General features: G+C 41.3%; 1 protein-coding gene across 1 annotated transcript in view; it reads right to left on the reverse strand.

The window, feature by feature from the left end:
- SLC9A3 (solute carrier family 9 member A3) overlaps window positions 1-23,168 on the reverse strand; it is a 192,121-nt gene extending 168,953 nt beyond the window's left edge. Inside the window, exon 1 of the mRNA XM_056520134.1 lies at window positions 22,734-23,168. Within this exon, the coding sequence (XP_056376109.1) occupies window positions 22,734-22,959 (226 nt within the window). The 5' untranslated portion in view covers window positions 22,960-23,168. The remainder of the gene's footprint in view (window positions 1-22,733) is intronic.
- Between the last annotated feature and the right edge of the window lie 537 nt (window positions 23,169-23,705).

Below are 23,705 nucleotides of genomic sequence, written 5' to 3' on the forward strand. Positions count from 1 at the left end.
CCCAGAGCAAAATTTGCTTCCAAATGTGACTACTCCTCTTCTGAGACCTGTAGTGCGCCAGCAAAGCACTTTTCACCCCCATATGGGGTGTTTTCTGTATCGGGAGAAATTGGGCTTCAAATTTTGTGGGGTATTTTCTGCTTTTTTTTTTTTTTTACATTTGCAAAAGTCATGAAACACCTGTGGGGTATTAAGGCTCACTTTATCCCATGTTACATTCCCAGAGGGGTCTAGTTTCCAAAATGGATTTTTTTTTGCTGTTTTGACACCCTAGGGGCTTCCTAAAGGTGACATGCCCCCCAAAAACCATTTCAGAAAAATGATCTTTCCAAAATCCCCTTGTCGCTCCTTCCCTTCTGATCCCTCTACTGCGCCCGCCGAACACTTTACATAGACATATGAGGTATGTGCTTACTCGAGAGAAATTGGGCTACAAATACAAGTAAACATTTTCTCCTTTTACCACTTGCAAAAATTCAAAAATTGGGTCTACAAGAACATGCGAGTGTAAAAAATTAAGATTTTTGAATTTTCTCCTTCACTTTGCTGCTATTCCTGTGAAACACCTAAAGGGTTAAAACGCTGACTGAATGTCATTTTGAATACTTTGGGGGGTGTAGTTTTTATAATGGGGTCATTTATGGGGTATTTCTAATATGAAGACCCTTCAAATCCACTTCAAAACTGAACTGGTCCCTGAAAAATATCGAGTTCGGAAATTTTGTGAAAACTTTGAAAATTGCTGCTGAACTTTGAAGCCCTCTGGTGTCTTCCAAAACATAAAGTAGGCATATTGTATATGTGAACCCAAAATTTTTTTTATTTTGAATATCCATTTTCCTTACAAGCAGAGAGCTTCAAAGTTAGAAAAATGCAAAATTTTCATTTTTTTCATAAAATTGTGGGATTTTTCACCAAGAAAGTATGCCAAAGTTACCATAAAATTTTACAACTATGTGTAAGTAGAATATGTCATGAAAAAACAATCTCGGAATCAGAATGATAAGTAAAAGAAAGAGTTATTAATGTTTAAAGTGACAGTGGTCAGAATTGAAAAAAACGGCTGAGTCCTTAAGGGGTTAAAAATCATAACTTTTATATTTTCATCCACAGACGAATATGAGGTCTTTTCTTTTGCACGACCAGTTGTCCTTAGTAATGGCAACACTCATTTTACCATAATATGTATGGCGCAACCAAAAAAAATACTATTTGTTTTGCAAAATTTAAAAGAAAACCAGAATTTTGCAAATTTTGGAAGGTTTTGTCTTCACACTGTACAATTTACGGTAATAATGGAAATTTTTCTTCCATAGGTCAATGATTACATACTTATCTATTCTTGTACTGCTTAAAAAAAATCTCCAACTTTTTAACAAAATTAGTATGTTTAACCCCCTTAACCCCTTCAGGATGGAGCCCATTTTGGCCTTAAGGACCGGAGCGTTTTTTGCACATCTGACCACTGTCACTTTAAACATTAATAAATCCGTAAATTTGATGAAAAATTAGAAAATTTTGCATTTTTCTAACTTTGAAGCTTTCTGCTTGTAAGGAAAATGGATATTACGAATACATTTTTTTTTGGTTCACATATACAATATGTCTACTTTATGTTTGCATCATAAAATTGACGTGTTTTTACTTTTGGAAGACACCAGAGGGCTTCAACGGTCAGCAGCAATTTTCCGATTTTTCACAAAATTTTCAAACTCGGTATTTTTCAGGGACCAGTTCAGGTTTGAAGTGGATTTGAAGGGTCTTCATATTAGAAATACCCCATAAATGACCCCATTATAAAAACTACACCCCCCAAAGTATTCAAAATGACATTCAGTATGCGTTTTAACCCTTTAGGTGTTTCACACGAATAGCAGCAAAGTGAAGGAGAAAATTCACAATCTTCATTTTTTACACTCACATGTTCTTGTAGACCCAATTTTTGAATTTTTACAAGGGGTAAAAGGACAAAATTTTTACTTGTATTTGTAGCCCAATTTCTCTCGAGTAAGGACATACCTCATATGTCTATGTAAAGTGTTCGGCGGGCGCAGTAGAGGGCTCAGAATGGAAGGAGCGACAAGGGGATTTTGAAGAGTAAGTTTTTCTGAAATGGTTTTTGGGGTGCATGTTGTATTTAGGAAGCCCTTATGGTGCCAGAACAGCAAAAAAAAAAAAACACATGGCATACCATTTTGGAAACTAGACCCCTCGGGGAATGTAACATGGGATAAAGTGAGCCTTTATACCCCACAGGTGTTTCACGACTTTTGCAAATGTAAAAAAAAAAAAAAAAATTTTACCTAAAATGCTTGTTTTCCCAAAAATGTTACATTTTTAAAAAGGGTAATAGCAGAAAATACCCCTAAAAATTTGAAGCCCAATTTCTCCCGATTCAGAAAACACCCCATATGGGGGTGAAAAGTGCTCTGCTGGCGCACTACAGGTCTCGGAAGAGAAGGAATCACATTTGGCTTTTTGAAAGCAAATTTTGCCGCATTTAGGAAGCCCCTATGGTGCCAGGAAAGCAAAAACAAACCCACATGGCATACCATTTTGGAAACTAGACCCCTCGGGGAACGTAACAAGGGGTTAAGTGAACCTTTATACCCCACAGGTGTTTCACGACTTTTGCATATGTAAAAAAAATAACATTTTTTTTACCTAAAATGCTTGTTTTCCCAAAAATTTTACATTTTTAAAAAGGGTAAAAGCAGAAAATACCCCCCAAAATTTGTAACACAATTTCTCCCGAGTACGGCTATACCCCATATGTGACCCTAAACTGTTGCCTTGAAATACGACAAGGCTCCAAAGCGAGAGCGCTATGCGCGTTTGAGGCCTAAATTAGGGACTTGCATAGGGGTGGACATAGGGGAATTCTATGCCAGTGATTCCCAAACAGGGTGCCTCCAGCTGTTGCAAAACTCCCAGCATGCCCAGTCAACGGCTGTCCGACAATACTGGGAGTTGTTGTTTTGCAACAGCTGGAGGCTCCGTTTTGGAAACAGTGGCGTACCAGACGCTTTCATTTTTATTGGGGAGGGGAGGGGGGCTGTGTAGGGGTATGTGTATATTTAGTGTTTTTTTTACTTTTTATTTTATTTTTAGTTAGTGTAGTGTAGTGTTTTTAGGGTACAGTCACACGGGCGGGGGTTCACAGTAGTTTCTCGCTGGCAGTTTGAGCTGCGGCAGAAAATTTGCGGCAGCTCAAACTTGCAGCCAGATACTTACTGTAATCCTCCGCCCATGTGAGTGTATCCTGTACATTCACATTGGGGGGGGGGGGGGGGAACATCCAGCTGTTGCAAAACTACAACTCCCAGCATGCGCTGACAGACTGTACATGCTGAGAGTTTTAGCTTTGCAACAGCTGTAGGCACACTGGTTATGTATCACTGAGTTTGAGACCTAACTCAGTGTTTCACAATCAGTGTGCCTCCAGCTGTTGCAAAACTACAACTCCCAGCATGTACGGTGCATGGTGTACATTGACTGCTGAGAGTTGGAGTTTGCAACAGCTGGAGGCACACCGGTCGTGAAACACTGAGTTAGGTGAAAAAAACTCTGAGTTTCACAACCAGTGTGCCTTCAGCTGTTGCAAAACTACAACTCTCAGATGCACCACTACAACTCCCAGCATGCACATTAGCTGTTTGTGCAAGCTGGGAGTTGTAGTTATAACTACAGCTCCCAGCATGCAAAAAGGGCATGTCACTCACCTCCAACGATCCACGCCGCATGAGGTCAGTCCCTCGTCGTCTCCGCCGCTGCTCCTGGGGCCCCGATCCCAACATTGACGCCGGGGATTGGGGTCCCCAGCACCCGGGGTGCACGTCCCGCACCCGCTCACGTCCTCTAGGAAGAGGGGCGGAGCGGGTTGCGGGAGTGACACCCGCAGCAGGCGCCCTGATTGGTCGGCCGGTAATCCGGCCGACGAATCAGGGAGATCGTGAGGTGGCACCAGTGCCACCTCACCCCTGCAGGCTCTGGCTGTTCGAACAGCCAGTAATTCCGGGTCACTGGAGACCCGATTGACCCGGAATCGCCGCAGATCGCTGGACATAATCACCCCCCTGGGCAATATGCCGGGATCGATTTCAGCAGGCATCCGGCTCCGGTCCCCAACCGGCTAGCGGTGGGGACCAGAATTCCCACGGGCGTATGGATACGCCCTCGGTCCTTAAGGACTCGGGATGCAGGGTGTATCCATACGCCCTATGTCCTGAAGAGGTTAAGGACCCAGCCCATTTTAACCTTAAGGACCCGGCCATTTTTTGCACATCTGACCACTGTCACTTTAAGCATAAATAACTCTGGGATGGTTGGTAATGTAACTGTGCGGGAAAACCTTGGTAATAGCGACCACAATATAGTTACTTTTGACTTAAAATGTAGAAAACAAAGACAGGCGGGGAAGGCAAAAACAAATAACTTTAAAAAGGCACATTCCCCTGGGCTGAGAGCTGCACTACAGGACATAGACTGGGGGGAGGTGTTCTCAAATACTGATACAGAAGGTAAATGGGACATCTTTAAATCAACTCTAAATAACTATACAGCTAAATATATACCAAAGGGGAACAAATATAAACGATTAAAACTAAATCCTACATGGCTGACAAATGATGTTAAAAGAGCAATAAACAACAAAAAAATAGCCTTCAAAAAATTCAAATCTGATGGGTCAGCTATAACATTTAAACAGTACAAAGAGCTTAATAAAATCTGTAAAAATGTAATAAAAACAGCAAAAATTCTAAACGAGAGACAGGTGGCCAAAGAAAGCAAAACTAATCCTAAATATTTTTTTAGATATATAAATGCAAAAAAAACAAGGACAGAGCATGTAGGACCCCTTAATAATGATAATGGGGAGGTTGTCACAGGCGATAAAGAGAAAGCGGAGCTACTGAATGGGTTCTTTAGTTCTGTATATACTAAGGAAGAAGGAGCTGACATTGGCCAGGTCAGTGCTGGTAACACATCATGTAATGTACTGAACTGGCTTAATGTAGAGATGGTACAAGGTAAGTTAAGTAATATAAATGTAAGCAAATCTCCAGGGCCAGATGGATTGCACCCAAGAGTTCTTAAAGAGGTAAGTTCAGTAATATCTGTACCCTTGTTCATGAGATTTAGAGATTCACTGGTGTCTGGTATTGTGCCAAGGGACTGGTGCAAGGCGAATGTGGTGCCAATCTTCAAGAAAGGCTCTAGGTCTTCCCCAGGAAACTATAGACCGATAAGTTTAACGTGCATTGTGGGTAAATTGTTTGAAGGACTTATAAGGGATTACATACAGGAATACATAGGGGATAATTGTATTATAAGTGATAGCCAGCATGGGTTTACTAAGGATAGAAGTTGTCAAACCAATCTAATTTGCTTTTATGAAGAGGTGAGTAGAAGCCTTGACAGAGGAATGGCTGTGGATATAGTGTTTCTGGATTTTGCCAAAGCGTTTGATACTGTCCCTCATAGACGTCTGACAGGTAAGTTAAGGTCTTTGGGTTTAGAAATTTTAGTTTGTAACTGGGTTGAACACTGGCTCATGGATCATACCCAGAGAGTGGTGGTCAATGATTCGTACTCTGATTGGTCCCCGGTTATTAGTGGTGTACCCCAAGATTCTGTACTGGGCCCGCTGTTGTTTAATTTATTTATCAATGATATAGAGGATGGTATTAACAGCTCTGTTTCTATCTTTGCAGATGACACCAAGCTTTGTAGCACGGTACAGTCTATAGAGGATGTGCATAAGTTACAAGATGACTTGGATAGACTAAGTGTCTGGGCATCCACTTGGCAAATGAGGTTCAATGTGGATAAATGTAAAGTTATGCATCTGGATACTAATAACCTGCATGCGTTGTATGTCTTAGGGGCGATTAAACTGGCAGAGTCACTGGTAGAGAAGGATCTGGGTGTACTTGTCGGTCACAGACTACAGAATAGCATGCAATGTCAGGCTGCTGCTTCAAAGGCCGGCAGGATATTGTCGTGTATAAAAAGAGGCATGGACTCAAGGGACATAATACTCCCCCTTTATAAAGCATTGGTACGGCCTCACCTGGAATATGCTGTTCAGTTTTGGTCGCCTGTACATAAAAGGGACACTGTGGAGCTGGAAAGGGTGCAGAGACACGCGACTAAACTAATATGGGGCATGGAACATCTTAGCTATGAGGAGCGATTAAAGGAGTTACAATTGTTTAGTCTTGAGAAGAGACGTTTAAGGGGGGATATGATAAACGTATATAAGTATGTTAATGGCCCATACAAAAAATATGGAGAAAAACTGTTCCAGGTTAAACCCCCCTAAAGGACGAGGGGGCACTGCCTCCGTCTGGAGAAGAAAAAGTTTAGTCTCAAGGGGCGACACGCCTCCTTTACCATGAGAACCGTGAACTTATGGAACAGTCTACCTCAGGAACTGGTCACAGCAGGAAAAATTAACAGCTTTAAAACAGGTTTAGATACATTCCTGGAACAAATTAACATTAATGCTTATGAAGAAATATAAAATCCCATCCCTTCCCCAATATCGCGCCACACCCCTACCCTTTAATTCCCTGGTTGAACTTGATGGACATATGTCTTTTTTCGACCGTACTAACTATGTAACTATGTAACTATGTAAGACATCAGAGGGCTTCAAAGTTCAGCAGCAATTTTGCAATTTTTCACAAAATTAAAAAGAAAAAACAAACAAAAAAAAAAACACATGGCATACTATTTTGGAAACCACACCCCTTAAGGAACGTAATAAGCGGTACAGTGAGCCTTAAAGGGGTATTCCAGGCAAAAACTTTTTTTTATATATATCAACTGGCTCCAGAAAGTTAAACAGATTTGTAAATTACTTTTATTAAAAAATCTTAATCTTTTCAGTACTTATGAGCTTCTGAAGTTAAGGTTGTTCTTTTCTGTCTAAGTGCTCTCTGATGACTCCTGTCTCGAGAAACGTCCAGTTTAGAAGAGGTTTGCTATGGGGATTTGCTTCTAAACTGGGCGTTTCCCGAGACAGGTGTCATCAGAGAGGACAGGAAAGAACAACCTTAACTTCAGAAGCTCATAAGTACTGAAAGGATTAAGATTTTTTTAATAGAAGTAATTTACAAATCTAGAGGTATAAGAAAAACCGCACTCCTCCGTATATCTTCGTGCATGATACAATTTATTTCAACAAAGTGGCAGAAAAGTCCATGGAACACAGTGGTTACAGGTCGGCTAGGACTCTCGGGAGCGTTCCATCAGGTGTGACAGCTGTTTCACGGGTCTCAGCCCGCTTTGTCAGACCACACCTTCCCCGTGGCGTCAGGTGTATTTTATACACACCTTTCACTGACGTCACCGGGCGTTTTCAAAAGAGGTGAAAAAGTGACGTTAAAAACATTTATAACAATAATGTGAATTAAAACCAACACTCTCTGCAATCTATTAGATCAATTTATAAAAATACACTGAAGTCTAATTTGTCATTCATGCCAAGATTACCCTGCGCGTTTGTGCGCAGGATTACCTTGGCTTCTGTTTGCAAGAATTACAAATTAGACTTCAGTGTATTTTTATAAATTGATCTAATAGATTAATTCACATTATTGTTATAAATGTTTTTAACATCACTTTTTCACCTCTTTTGTAAACGCCCTTCCCAGTGACGTCAGTGAAAGGTGTGTATAAAATACACCTGACGCCACCGGAAAGGCGTGGTCTGACGAAGCGGGCTGAGACCCGTGAAACAGCTGTCGCACCCGATGGAACGCTCCCGAGAGTCCTAGCCGACCTGTAACCACTGTGTTCCATGGACTTTTCTGCCACTTTGTTGAAATAAATTGTATCCTGCACGAAGATATACTGGTGAGTGCGGTTTTTCTTATACCTCTATATTGGAAATAGCGATTTGTGCACCTTCACCGAGCACCCCCATATACTGCAGCAAACACAGCCTCGTGGAAGCTAGTGCGGTGTATACCGATCTATTCAGCTTATCAGCTACCAGTTAGCAGTGCCGGAAATCTCTTGCTTATTTGCCATAATTTACAAATCTGTTTAACTTTCCGAAGCCAGTTGATATATATAAAAAAGTTTTTGCCTGGAATACCCCTTTAACACCTTTTTTGTTAAAGTCTGATATGTAAATTAAGAAAATATAATTTTTCATTAAAATGCATTTTTTCCCCAAATTTTACATTTTTACAAGTAGTAATTGGAGAAAATGAGCCCCAGAATTTGTAACCCCATTTCCTCTGAGTATGAAAATACCCCATATGTGGACATCAAGTGCTCTGCTGGCGCACTACAATGCTCAGCATAGAAGGAGCGCCATTGAGCTTTTGAAAAGAGAATTTGGTTGAATTGGAAGTCAGGGGCCATGTGAGTTTACAAAGCCCCCCCATGGTGCCAGAACAGTGTACCCCCACATGTGACCCCATTTTGGAAACTAAACCCCTCACAGAATTTAATATGGGGTGCAGTGAGTATTTATACCCCACTGGCGTTTGACAGATCTTTGGAACAGAGGGCTGTGCAAACAGACCACTGTTACAAAAATCTGTCAGACACCTGTGGGGCGTAAATGCTCACTGTACCCCTTATTACATTACTTGAGAGGTGTAGTTTACAAAATGGAATAACATGTGGGGGGGGGGGGGGTTTCCACTGTTCTGGCACCGTGGGGGCTTTGTAAACACACGTGGCCTTCAATTATGGACAAAATTTATCTTCAAAAGCCCAATGGTGCTCCTTCTCTTCTGAGCATTGTAGTGCACCCGCAGAGCACTTTACATCCACATATGGGGTATTTATATACTCAGAAGAAATGGGGTTACAATTTTTTTTTTCCTATTTTCCCTTGTGAAAATGAAAAATTTTGGGTAACACCAGCATTTTAGTGAAATTTTTTTCCCATTGTGTACAGTACTGGGGACCAGTATACAAGAAAGATATAGTGGAGCTGGAGAGGGTTCAAAGAAGGGCAACCAGGGCAATACGGGGAATGGGAGGACTGCAGTACCCAGTAAGATTATCAGAATTGGGGTTATTTAGTTTAGAAAAAAGAAGGCTTAGGGGAGACCTAATAACTACCGTATTTTTCGCCATGTAAGACGCACTTTTTCTTCCCCAAAACTGGCGAATACACCCCTATCGCGGCGGTCTCTGCGGCCATCAACGGCCGGGACCCGCGGCTAATACAGGACATTACCGATCGCGGTGATGGCCTGTATTAACCCTTCAGACGTGGCGATCAAAGCTCCTTCCTCGTCGTCGCGTACGTGCGTCGGCGTGCGTAACGACGTGATGACGGCGACGGAGAGCGAGGATACCCTGCCGGCAGCAGAGACGTTTCGGAGCGACGGGGACACGGCGACAGCGATGGAGCGACATCCAGGGCAGCAGTGACGGGTCCGGAGTGGCGGGGACACGTGAGTATTACCTCCCGGCTGTCCGGGCATGCTGGGAGTTGTAGTTTTGCAACATCTGGAGGTCCGCAGGTTGAAGACCACTATTGGGTTCAAAATCTTTATTTTTTTAGATTTTGCACCTATAAATTGGGTGCGTCTTATACGCCGGTGCGTCCTATAGGGCGAAAAATACGGTATGTATAAATATATCAGGGGACAGTACAGAGATCTCTCCCATGATCTATTTATACCCAGGACTGTATCTATAACAAGGGGCATCCTCTACGTCTTGAGTAAAGAAGGTTTCTACACCAGCACAGATGGGGGTTCTTCACTGTAAGAGCAGTGAGACTATGGAATTCTCTGCCAGAAGAGGTGGTCATGGTGAACTCTGTAAAAGAGTTCAAAAAGGGGCTGGATGCATTTTTGGAGAATAATAACATTGCTGGTTATGTATATTAGATTATAAAGACAGAATGTTGATCCAGGGATTTATTCTGCCATATTTGGAGTCAGGAAGGAATTTTTACCGCTAGTATGAGGGTTTTTTGCCTTCCTCTGGATCAACTCAACTCATCAGGGACTTATTAGGGGTATAGGATGAACTTGATGAACTTTTTTCAACCTTATGAACTGTTACTATGTATTTTCCCATCCAATTTTAATGAAAATTCTTCAAACACCTGTGGGGTGTTAAGGCTCACTATACCCCTTGTTACATTCCGTGAGGGGTGTCGTTTTCAAAATGGGGTCACATGTGGGTATTTTTTTTTTGCGTTTATGTCAGAACCGCTGTACAATCAGACACCCATGTGCAAATTACCAATTTAGGCCTCAAATACATATGGTGCGCTCTCACTCCAGAGCCTTGTTGTGTACCCGTAGAGCATTTTACGCCCACACATGGGGTATTTCTGTACTCAGGAGAAATTGCGTTACAAATTTTGGGGGTCTTTTTTTTTCCTTTTACTGCTTGTGAAAATAAAAAGTATGGGGCAACACCAGCATGTTAGTGTAAACATTTTTTTTACACTAACAGGCTGGTGTAGCCCCCAAATTTTCCTTTTCATAAGGGGTAAAAGGAGAAAAAAAACCTCAAAATTTGTAGTGCAATTTCTCCCGAGTACGGAAATACCCCATATTTGGCCCTAAACTGTTTCCTTGAATACGACAGGGCTCCGAAACGAGAGAGAGCCATGCGCATTTGAGGACAGCATTAGGGATTGCTTAGGGGTGGACATAGGGGTATTTGTGGTGTCCCGGTACTGTACCTTGTGTGCTAAGTCCCCAAAGTCCGAGTACCGGTAGGACCCTCCTAAAGGAATTACCCCTTGTCACCTCTTCCTTCTTTAATTTTATGTTGTTTGATATATATAATTTATGTAATTAATGTATATGTATAGTACTTCCAGGACCTTAGGTCACATGACTATTAAGCCTACTGTTAGGTTAAGCTTAAGGACCTTCCAGGTCATGTGAGTGGGTCACATGATGTACCACAATGCTTTGTGAAAGGACTGACAGTTGCTGGGAACCAATAAGCTTTGAGCCTTCCCCCTTGCCATATAAGGGTGCTGTTACCCAATCATCACTCTCTTGAATTCCGGACTATCAGAGAGAGAGGAGTTCCGTGTATACCTGCAAGACAAATCTAGGCCTGAAGCCTGCTAACTTCAGCCGAATACAAAACCGTGAGATCTTCTAAACTCAATCCTAAATCGTGACTACTGAACCTAAAACCAAACCCTAAATTCAGTGGAACAGCATACCGGAAGCCTCAGAGCTTATTTCCCTACAAGGTCCCAACCAACTGGGAGGAACCTAAAGTCTGTTCTCTGTATAGACTGTTACTATACCCTGCATGAGAAGTTGCAGTAAAGTTATTTTCAGTTTACTAAACCTCCGGGTTGTGGACAATCCTTTATTCCTCCCTATCGTTCATGAGACGGGTGGTGGTAGGATATATATATATATATATATATATATATATATATATACACAGAGGAAGAACCCTCACCCTTGCGTCACGACAGTTAAGGGTTAATCAGACACCCTTTCATCACTGCACAGCTACACCCTACATCCCCACAAGCTCACCACATATTCTACGCCAGTGATTCCCAAACAGCGTGCTTCCAGCTGTTGCTAAATTCCCAGAATGCCTGGACTGTCAGTGGCTGTCCATAAATGCTGGAAGTTGTTGTTTTTCAACAGCTGGAGGCTCCGTTTTGGAAACACTGGCCTACGATACGTTTTTCATTTTTATTGGGGGGAACAGTGTAAGGGCTGTGTATTTAGGGTTTACCCTTTATTATGTGTTAGCGTAGTGTTTTTAGGGTACATTCACACTGGCGGGCGTTTACGGTGAGTTTCCCGCTAGAAGTCTGCGCTGCGGCGAAAAATTTGCTTCAAACTTGAAGCAGAAAACTCACTGTAAAATTGACTGTGTGAATGTACCCTGTACATTCACATGGGGGGGGGGGGGCAAACCTCCAGCTGTTTCAAAACTACAACTTCTAGCATGTACTGACAGACCGTGCATGCTGGTAGTTGTAGTTTTGGAACAGCTGGAGGAACACTGGTTGGAAAACCTTCAGTTAGGTTCTGTTACCTAACTCAGTATTTTCCAATAAGTGTGCCTCCAGCTGTTGCAAAACTACAACTCCCAGCATGTACTGATCGCCGAAGGGCATACTGGGAGATGTAGTTATGCAACAGCTGGAGGTATGCAACTACAACTCCCAGCATGCCGAGACAGCTGTTTGCTGTTTGGGCATGCTGGGATTTGCAGTTTTGCAACATCTGGAGGGCTACAGTTTAGAGACCACTGCACAGTGATCTCCAAACTGTAGCCCTCCAGCTGTTGCAAAACTACAAATCCCAGCACGCGATCTGCTATTGGTTGTCGCTTTTTGGTTGTCGCACCTCACTCCTATCCCTTCAGGGGGAAGGGACCCCCCCTGGGCATTTGCAGGAGATACCTACTGAATGACCGGAATTCCCACAGGTGTACAGGTACACCCTGGGTCCTTAAGGGGTTAAAATCCCTCTATTTTGACGACCTATAACTTTTTTTCATTTTTTCATATAAGCGGCGGTATGAGGCTCATTTTTTGCACCGTGATCTTTACTTTCTATTATTACCACATTTGCATATATAAAACTTTTAAAGAGGTACTCCGGCGCTAAGACATCTTATCCTCTATCCAAAGGATAGGAGATAAGATGCCTGATCGCGGGGGTCCCGCCGCTGGGGACCCCCGTGATCTTGCACGCCGCACCCCATTAGAATCAGCCCTGGGAGCTTGCTCGCTCCGGGTCTGATTACTGGCGATCACGGAGACAGAGCATAGTGACGTCACATCTCCGCCCCGTGTGATGTCACGCTCTGCCCCCTCAATGCAAGCCTCCCATAGGCTTGCATTGAGGGGGCGGAGCGTGACGTCACACGGGGCGGAGCTGTGATGTCACTATGCTCTGTCTCCGTGATCGCCAGTAATCAGACCCGGAGCGAGCACGCTCCCGGGGCTGATTCTAACGGGGTGCGGTGTCGAAGATCACAGGGGTCCCCAGTGGCGGGACCCCCGCGATCAGGCATCTTATCCCCTATCCCCTAAGATGTCTTAGCGCGGGAGTACCCCTTTAATACATTTTTTTTATAAAAATTTAAAAAAAATTGGGGGAATATGATGTGACCTAAAAGCATCAATTTTGGACTTTTTGTTTTCATGTTTACGCCGTTCACCATATCGAATAATTAACATTATATTTTAATAGTTCGGACATTTACGCACACAGCGATACCAAATATCTTTATTAATTTGTTTTTTTAAGCTTTTTGGGGGTTTTACTTTTTTTACTTCTTTTTTTACACTTTAATGGTTCCCATAAGGGACTATTTATAGCAATCGCTTGATTGCTAATACTGTTCAGTGCTATGCATAAGACATAGCACTGATCAGTATTATTGGTCATCTTCTGCTCTGGTCTGCTCGATCTCAGACCACAGCAGAAGACCCCAGGAGACAGCCGGAGGCAGGTGAGGGGACCACTGTCTGCCATTACAGATGATTGGTTCGCCGCGGGAGCGCTGCGGGTGATCCGATCATCCATATTAAGTGCCGCAGATGTGGTATTGATCACGGCATCTGAGGGGTTAATGGCGGAAATCGTTGTGATTGCTGATGTCCGCCATTACCGGCTGGCGGACATCTCTGTGGGTGGAAATAAGAGGAAGGGGGTAAAAACAATAAATTACTGGTAGGGGTTTCTTATAAGTTGCCAAGTATAATGGAAGCAGGAGAAAACCTATTCATAAGACAAATAGTTGGGGCAGTAAAAAAGGGTGAAGTTATTATTATTTGCGCAAAATTTATCAAAAGACGTGCACAATTTTTGTCAGTTTTGATCAAGAGTGTAAATTTGACAAGCAGTCTAAAGGGGTAGATTTGTGTCTACAATAGACACCTAATGATAAATGTCCCCCAAGGTCCCTACACATAAAACTACTTAGGTGCAAGACACGGGTTCCGCTCACCACCTATTAGGGAACATGCATCAGCTGAGCACGGACGTGCCGGTCCCGCCCTCGGCCAAACACGGATTGTGAACAAAGAAGTCTTCCAGCTCCCAAGATGCAATTAAAAGTAGTATTCTTTATTGATCCATCAGATAGGATTCACACACAGAGGTAGAAGCGTCTGACGCGTTTCGCACGGAACGTGCTTAATCGTAGACTGGCTTCTCAACTTAACACACAGTTTAAAATACAGATAAGAAGGGTCACATGACCCATTACATCATTGATCAGATACAAGGCATTGCACAAAACCTGGACAGTGGAGGAGTAAGCGATGGTCTCCGTGTCTTAGTGAGTGGCTACCTGAGTCCAATATCCACAGCTTTCCATGTGCCTTCATATTCCAGTGCCCAGGTTATTAATAGCTTATAATACGGTGGCATTTTAAATTACCTCCTCAAGAATGTTTTTACTCTATATATAAGACACTCGCATCGGGAAATTTGGAATGCATTACATGATTTAAGTGTTGCTAAGGGTAACCACCTGAAGACTTCAGAGACGATCTCCACTTCTCCACTTTACACAGTATGTTGATTCTTCCTGATTTATCTAGAATAAATCAGGAAGAATCAACATACTCCGTAAAGTGGAGAAGTGGAGATCGTCTCTGAAGTTTTCAGGTGGTTACCCTTAGCAACACTTAAAGCAAAACAATCATGTAATGCATTCCAAATATCCCGGTGCAATTGTCTTATATAGAGAGTAAAAACATTCTTGAGGAGGTAATATAAAATGCCACCGTATTATAAGCTATTAATAACCTGGGCACTGGAATATGAAGGCACATGGAAAGCTGTGGATATTGGACTCAGGTAGCCACCCACTAAGACACGGAGATCATCGCTTACTCCTCCACTGTCCAGGTTTTGAGCAATGCCTTGTATCAGATCAATGATGTAATGGGTCATGTGACCATTCTTATCTGTATTTTAAACTGTGTGTTAAGTTGAGAAGCCAGTCTACGATTAAGCACGTTCTGTGCGAAACGCGTCAGACGCTTCTACCTCTGTGTGTGAATCCTATCTGATGGATCAATAAAGAATACTACTTTTAATTGCATCTTGGGAGCTGGACGACTTCTTTGTTCACATAAAACTACTTAGGTCATGTTCCCACACAGGTTTTGACTGTGATTTCCTGCCATGAAAAACCCAGACGATTTATAAGCAAAAACAGATGTAAAAATTCTCCAAGTTTTAAAAAAAACTTTTTTTTTAAGGTTTATAAGCAGATTTTTAATGTTCATGGCGGAATTTTTATTTAAGCCATTTTTGCGTAAAATAAAGAACATGCTATTTATGTAACGGCTGTTGAAATTTTTTTTTACCTTATTTGTGCATGATTTTACATTGACAATTGTTCCATTATCGTCACTGTGCCCTTTTACTGTGTGTGTACATGACTTAAGAAGAATATCAGAAAATGCTAGAAACAAGTACATTATGAACCAGAATGTTGGGTTTCAAATTGTATTTTTTCAATTTGTGTATGAACTTATTCTTGGTTTGAACAGATTTACATGTTTAATCACCAGTTTACTAATCCCAATCTAAAATCCTTTTCTGACTGCAACAGTATGGGTAATAGTAACAAACCTAAACATTAATCATTTACAAGCCAATTACTTCTACATCAATAGGTATAAACAACTCAAATTACAAGAATGAGAATTAAGAATTTTAACTGGGCCTTAATGAACAAGCTTACCCAACCATAATGAAATTAGTAAAGTAGTTAAAAATTAGGACATAGACTGCTTAAATGGGCACTGTTATCTCCCGGTGTAAGGTAAATTTCACCCTCCACTTTATTCTTTAGCGGGGGGGGTTGACAGACAGACGGATGGAGCGGGTGTGCATGGCAGAGTTCGGGGGAGCGGGATGTGCGGCAGGTTGCCTCCAGTTGTTTCCCCACTACAACTCCCAGCATGCCCACCACTACAACTCCCAGCTTGCCCAGCCAATAGATGTCAGGGCAAGCTGGGAGTTGTAGTGGTGAAACAGCTGGAGGCACCCTGTGTTGATGAACTAAGGGCTGAAGTGTCGGCCCCAGCAGGCATCAGTGACGTCGTGCCCGCTGGGGAAGTCTGCCTAGTAGTGAGCACATTACCAGGCAGACAAAAAGGCATATTTAATATAGTAAACAAAAAATTAAAGGCAGGGAGGGGGTTAGGGATAGATTGGCAATAGGCAGGGACAGAAAAAAAAAAAAAAGGATGGTGGGAGCTACCCTGTAAATTATATTCTCCCATAAAAAATAATGCTTGTAGGGAAAAATGCTTCTATACTTTGTTGCATATAGTTGGTTGGAACATGCCACAACATTTTTTTCTTGTGCTTTGTACAGAATATGTAAAAAAAAAAAAAAACTCCATATGTCTCCAAGAATATAATCTTACTGAGTGGTAATGCCAGCAATGATAGTCTCAGACAGTATAATCATTAAGCTGTAACCCTGCTTTCCCAGTCTAAGCAGCACCAATACACTGCACCTCAGGGGTCCCTCTAGGGAGAAAAAAAGTTTTCAAAAACTGCCCTAATATAAATGAAAAAATTTAATGAGCAAATTAGAAAAATAAATATGGTATCACAGTAAGGCTAGGACTCCACTGAGATTTTTGCCCTTCGATTTTTGTGGCATAAAAACGCCTGAAAAAAACGCCAGAAAAACTGCCACAGTTTTCCCCTCCATTTTTGCGTTTTTTCTGGCGTTTTTACCTTTTGTGTGGAATTTGCCGTTTTTGGCCCCTTTGGCATTTTTTTTTTTTTTTACAAAATAGTTGGGTACCAAAAAAAAAAAAAGGGATGCAGTAGGGATGTAAAAATGTATTTAACTAAAGGTAAATTTTTATAACATTTTTATAAATTTTTTATAAAGCGTGTGTGTGTGTTTAACTTTTTTTTTTTTTTTTTTTTTACATTTTTTTGTAGTACTACTACTCCCAGCATGGAACACACTGTTCCATGCAGGGAGTAGTAGTACCTGTACTATAGACATATCGCCCCGGGTGTCAGCCTGACACCTGATGTGATCGTCCATTATATAGCAGAGAAGCAGAGAGGCTCTATACAGCGTTCCCCTCTCTGCTCTATTCACATCACTGGCCATTCATATTTTCCGCCCAGGCCGGATGGTTGCAGCCAATCACAGCTCTGAGGAAAAGATGAATGAATGATGCGATGTATACAGCCGCTCCATCTCTGCTATAGACAGGACGATCACATCGGGTGTCAGTAGTGACATCCGCTGTGATGTGTCCTTAACTGCAGGTACTACTACTCCCAACATGGAGCACACTCTGCTCCATGCTGGGAGCTGTAGTATCTGCATTAATAGACAGATCGCAGCAAGTGTAACTTCTGACACTTGCTGCGATCTGTCCATTAATGCAGGTACTACAGCTCCCAGCATGGAGCAGAGTGTGCTCCATGTTGGGAGTAGTAGTAGGAAAGATCATAGCGGGTATCACTACTGACACCCGCTGTGATCCTCCTGTATAATGTATAGATGCGGCCGGCACTCTCCTATGGTCCCCTACACGCCGTATTTATACACATTCCGATTTCTCACAGAGAGCTGTGATTGGCTGGAGCCATCTGGCCAATCACAGCTCTCTGGGGGAAATATGACTATGTGTATATATACGGCAGTGCAGGGGACCATAGAAGAGCGGCTGCATCTATACATTATACAGGAGGATCGCAACAGGCGATCTGTCAATTAGTACAGGTACTACTATTCCCATCATGGAACAGTGTGTTCCATGCTGGGAGTAGTAGTACTACCTAAAAAATGTAAAAAAATTAAGTGAAAAACACACACAAACTACATTTTTATTATTGTTGGCTACATTTTTATTGCCCTGCCCACACATAAATTGAACCCTGTTTAAAAATGTATAAACATTTTGTAATAAAAAAGATAAATTTCGTTAGGTACAATTTTTTCCATCACTACTGTATCTTTTTTATAAATTTTTTTTTTAATGGTACCCTACTACATTTTAATAACAAAAAGGTATCTCCATCACTTTTTTGGATCGCTAAAGTCCAAAAAAGAATAAAAACACCACGATTTCAGGGCAAAAAACGCCAACCTAGGTTTTGTCGGGCATTTTGAAAATCAAGCCTCTGAGCCCGAAATTGCTTAAAAACGCCAAGTGAATCTGGCATTTTGAAGTTTACTATTGACTTGCAGCTAACATCTGGACGCTGCGTTTTTTCCAGTGAAAAGTGCGGGAAAATTGGCATTTTTGACGGCGTTTTTGCAAAAAAAAAAACTCAGTGGAGTTCCAGCCTAAGGGAATGTCTGAACTAGAGGTGAAAAGGCCTAAAAAATATTTATAAAATACTTTCTTTTTTTAATAATATGTTTATAATATGGTATTCAAACTATTAAATTGTATTTTTGTTAATATTGCAACTAGAGATGAGCGAACTTATAGTAAATTCGATTCGTCACAAACTTCTCGGCTAGGCAGTTGATGACTTATCCTGCATAAATTAGTTCAGCTTTCAGGTGCTCCGGTGGGCCGGAAAAGGTGGATACAGTCCTAGGAAAGAGTCTCCTAGGACTGTATCCACCTTTTCCAGCCCACGGGAGCACCTGAAAGCTGAACTATTTTATGCAGGAAAAGTTATCAACTGCCGAGCCGAGAAGTTTGTGACGAATCGAATTTACTGTAAGTTCGCTCATCTCTAATTGCAACAAGAAGCTCAAGGTTTTGTTTACAGGTCATATTAATGGTGTTGAACGCATTGTTCCCCCACTTCAGCTTTGACCGGCCTTTCTAGGTGATTCTGTGTCTGACTATTCAATTTCCTTCTATCATACCGTAGCTGCTATGGGAGATAAATGCTGCAGACTGTGTGAAAAATCAGCACACCTAGAGCATGCTACCTTTTTTAAAAACTATCACTAACCAATAAACACAAATGCACCACAAGTGAGGAAAAACTACTCAAAAGAAAAGGCACTGTAGGTATAGCATTTTATAATTTATTGTTGAGATTTTCCTTGCGGAAATTTCGAAGTGTGAACATAGCCTAAGGGTCAGGGTGATTTCACACCTGGCCTTTTTCAGGGTAGTGTAAAACTACCCTTAGGCTATGTTCACACTACGGAATGCCCGCACAGAAAATCTCCATGCGGACATTCCGGAGAGTGCGGGCGCAAGCATAATAATATAATAATAATAATAATAATATAAGACCACATGGGAATGCCCCGTCTCATAGATGGCTATGCATTCCGTACAGTGTCTGCATAAAAAAATAAACAGGTTCATTCTTTGTGTGGACATGGAAAACAGAATTTTCAGACAGAAATTCCGGACGTGTGCACATTGGGATTCAACGGGCCAGCGCCGACTGATTCCGGACCATGCGGATACTGCAATCTCCAATAGATTGCAATGTGTTCCGCAAGTATTTCCACTTGAAGAATGAGAAACGTCATTCTTCAGGTGGAAATTTCCAAGCGGATTTTCCGTTCACAAATTCCGAAGTGTGAATTGTGAAGGGAAACCCATTCACGACACTATACATTTTAGCAAGCGGAATTTCTGCCTGCCTTTTCAAAGCGGAATTGCAGGCGGAAATTCCGTAGTGTGAACCTAGCCTTAGGCTATGAACTTCCGTGCGGAATTATGCTGCAGAAATCCTGATTCCAGCGTCCACAGAAAGACTAGACATGTCCATTTTCTCTGCAGAGTCCACACGGAAACGCACTGCCATCTATGAGACAAAGCATTTTCAGGCAGTTCTAGCTCCGCTGTTGACAGAAATTTTCTGTGCAGACATTCCACCATGTGAACATAGCCTCAGGATAGGTTTCCACAAAAACTTTATTTATTTATTTATTTTTAAACTACAACTGTAGTTTTCTGGTCAAAGCCAGAAGTGGAATCAAAATGAAAGGAATATATAAAGGAAGGATTTATACTTCTCCTTCCTTATGAATCTACTTTTTTCCCCCTCTTTTGTGGTTTTTAGTAAAAAAATGAAGGGGCGGTGTTTTCTGATTCTGGCCAAAATAAAGGCCACACAAAGGTTGTATAGAATTACAGTCTTACCTCCAAGATAGCTAACTAACTTGATGCCATACACATAATTCAGACAGCTTAATTAAACAATTCCCTAAAACAGAGGTGATGACACAAGGCTCACGCACCCAACATACTGTATTACAGCTCTGTATAAAAGAAGCTACAGAGGTGCCAATTCTATAGCCTAATAGGTCTTTAATCTGATAGAGGCATGAAAAGATATCATTTCTCTAAGGAAATCATGGCATGCTCCTCCGAACTTTACAGTACTTTGTGAAAATATATTAGTACAGTGGTCCCTCAACATACGATGGTAATCCGTTCCAAACGGACCATCATTTGTTGAAACCATCGTATGTTGATGGATCCGTGCAATGTAAAGTATAGGACAGTGGTCTACAACCTGCGGACCTCCAGATGCTGCAAAACTACAACACCCAGCATGCTCGGACAGCCAACATGCTGTCCGGGCATGCTGGGTGTTGTAGTTTTGCAACATCTGGAGGTCCGCAGGTTGTAGACCACTGTTAGACGAAGTTGTACTCACCTGTCCCCGCCACTCATGACAGTCACCGCTGCCCGGGATGTCGCCGACCATCGCTGTCGCTGCGTCCCCGAGGTGTCCCCGACGCTCCGGTAAGGCCTCTGCTTCCCCGGTATCCTCGCTCTCCGTCGCCGCCAACACGTAGTTACGCACGCCGCTCCTATTGGATGACGGGACGGCGTGCGCAGCGACGTGATGGCGTCTATGAAGAGCACCGACAATGCAGAGGATCTCGAAGAGGACGCACCGGAGCCCTGAGGACAGGTAGGAGACCATCACCGGAGCTCACGCGGCACTGTAAACGGCTATATGGCGGCAGCTGAAGCAGTCTGTGCTGCCGGATAGCCGTTTATGCGATGGCCCCGACATAAAAAAGCATCGTATGTTGAAATTATCATATGTCAGGGCCATCGTAGGTCAAGGGGTCACTGTACTCACTCACAGGTATGAAGGAATTTGTATAGCAGTTTATGGAACCTGTATGAGTACTGTATGTTAAAAGGGGACAAGTTTACAAAAGAAAAAAAAAAAGAAAAAATACACACTGTAATTCAGCTGTAACAATTAAAGCTGAGCGTAGATGAAGATCTGGCCATGATGTCAGGAGGCATATCAATAAGGGAGATTTATCAATACTGGTGCAGAGGAAAAGTTAACCAATAGCAACCAAGCAGATTGCTTCCTTCATTTTTTTAAATGCTTCTGAAAAATAAACCCTCTGATTAGTTGCTATGGGCAACCGGTCAACTTTTTTCTGCACAGGTTTTTATAAATCTTTCCCATTATCTTTGAAAAACAAAATGTTTGCTCACAATTCAAATTGCACACAATTATATTTTGAATGGAAAATTACATTGTGGGAGATATGGGCAACATTCAGCATTTTCATTGCCTCTCATGTAAACAAAATACTCAGATTGTAATGTTTATAACAATCAGAAAAAAAATAGTATTTTTTATACCATTTTGTAACTTTAGGTTCCCTTTACAACTCTGTCTTTTTTTTTTATTGATACAAAAGGGTTGTTACTAATAGTGAACTAGTGTAAAATCCTCTGGAATGTTATTACATCTTTGACCATTAATCTAATAATCAGCATTCTAATCATTAATAATCAGCATTCTAATAATTAATAACCAGCATTCTAATCATTCTTAATCAGCATTCTAATCATTAATAACCAGCATTCTAATCATTAATAACCAGCATTCTAATCATTCATAATCTGCATTCTAATCATTCATAATCAGCATTCTAATCATTAATAACCAGCATTCTAATCATTAATAACCAGCATTCTAATCATTAATAATCAGCATTCTAATCATTAATAACCAGCATTCTAATCATTCTTAATCAGCATTCTAATCATTAATAACCAGCATTCTAATCATTAATAACCAGCATTCTAATCATTCATAATCTGCATTCTAATCATTCATAATCAGCATTCTAATCATTAATAACCAGCATTCTAATCATTAATAACCAGCATTCTAATCATTAATAACCAGCATTCTAATCATTAATAATCAGCATTCTAATCATTAATAACCAGCATTCTAATCATTAATAACCAGCATTCTAATCATTAATAACCAGCATTTTAATCATTCATAATCTGCATTCTAATCATTCATAATCAGCATTCTAATCATTAATAACCAGCATTCTAATCATTAATAACCAGCATTCTAATCATTAATAACCAGCATTCTAATCATTCATAATCAGCATTCTAATCATTAATAACCAGCATTCTAATCATTAATAACGAGGATTCTAATCACTAATAACCAGGATTCTAATCACTAATAACCAGCATTCTAATCATTAATAACCAGCATTCTAATCATTAATAACCAGCATTCTAATCATTATGGGGGAGATTTATCAAATCCAGTGCAGAGAAGAAGTTGCCTAGTTGCCCAATGCTTAACAGGCCTTGCTAAAAATGAAAGAAGTGATCTGATTGGTTGCTTTGGGCAAGTTTTCCTCTGCACAGGTTTGGATAAATTTCCCCCTATGTGCCCAGCTGAATCTGCTGTTTGATAAGCATCATACCAAAAATATGTTCAAGCTTTAAAGTAACTCAAACCTTTAACGTGAGTAACATTGATACAAATGTATAATGCAGGAGAAATGTAACTTACCAATTTTAGCCAAACTTGCCACGAGAATCCATAAAGCGATTATGTACGGTTCTTGAACATGATGCCATTTAAATGTTACGATCTGGAGAGTGGTAGGTACCTCTACAGGGTGACCACCACCTGAAGGATCACTTTTGAGGTCTTTGTCTTCTAGTGCTGCACTTATCAATGGATACGCCAAGCTTATTACCAAAGAGATAGAAATCCTTTCCATGGTTCTAGTCATATAATGAAGCAAGAAGATCCAACTTCAGATATACCTAGTTAACAGTCACTGTACGGATTGCTATGGATAATACTAGTTCTTCAGTCAGTCATTTACTAATGGAGCCTTAAGCAGTGCAATGAATCCTCCTTTATCAGTCCTGCTTGTCTCAGGTGCTGCTTCTCAAGTAGCTATTGCTAAGTTCCATTACATAAGGAATAAGGCGTATGGGTGCATTGAGGCACAGGTGAGGAATGGCATGGAAGCCCTCCTTTTATGGTACACAGGACCAAGGACGGGTCCACCTCTGCCCCTCCCAGTTAGTAGGTATTCCAAATCACAAAAAGGCAAAGCTGGAAGCTGCTTTCACGTCAGTTGTGAAAGGAAACATATTTATCCTTTACATAAATGTGTCATTTGAAAGGAAATGTCTTACTGTATAACCTGCATCTACTTGAGCCTTTTACAGAACAATGAAAAAATTGTATGAATGATGATTCATGTACTAAATCAATATATTATCTGCCATGGATCATACACATTCTTTTATGGAATACCACGAAAAATGCCCCAATAAGTCAATGAACAGCTAATAACTGACAAATACCCATTATATTACTTAAAGCAAATTGTTCACTTTACTATTGTATTCACATGATCCATGTTTGACCTTAAATTTACAGAAAACCTGCATTTAACACCCAATAATGCCAGAATAAAGTGACCTCACAGGACACTGTGAACCCACTACATATATTCCAAGGAGC

The sequence above is a fragment of the Hyla sarda genome, chromosome 5 (genome assembly GCF_029499605.1).
Source record: "Hyla sarda isolate aHylSar1 chromosome 5, aHylSar1.hap1, whole genome shotgun sequence".
Taxonomy (NCBI): domain Eukaryota; kingdom Metazoa; phylum Chordata; class Amphibia; order Anura; family Hylidae; genus Hyla; species Hyla sarda.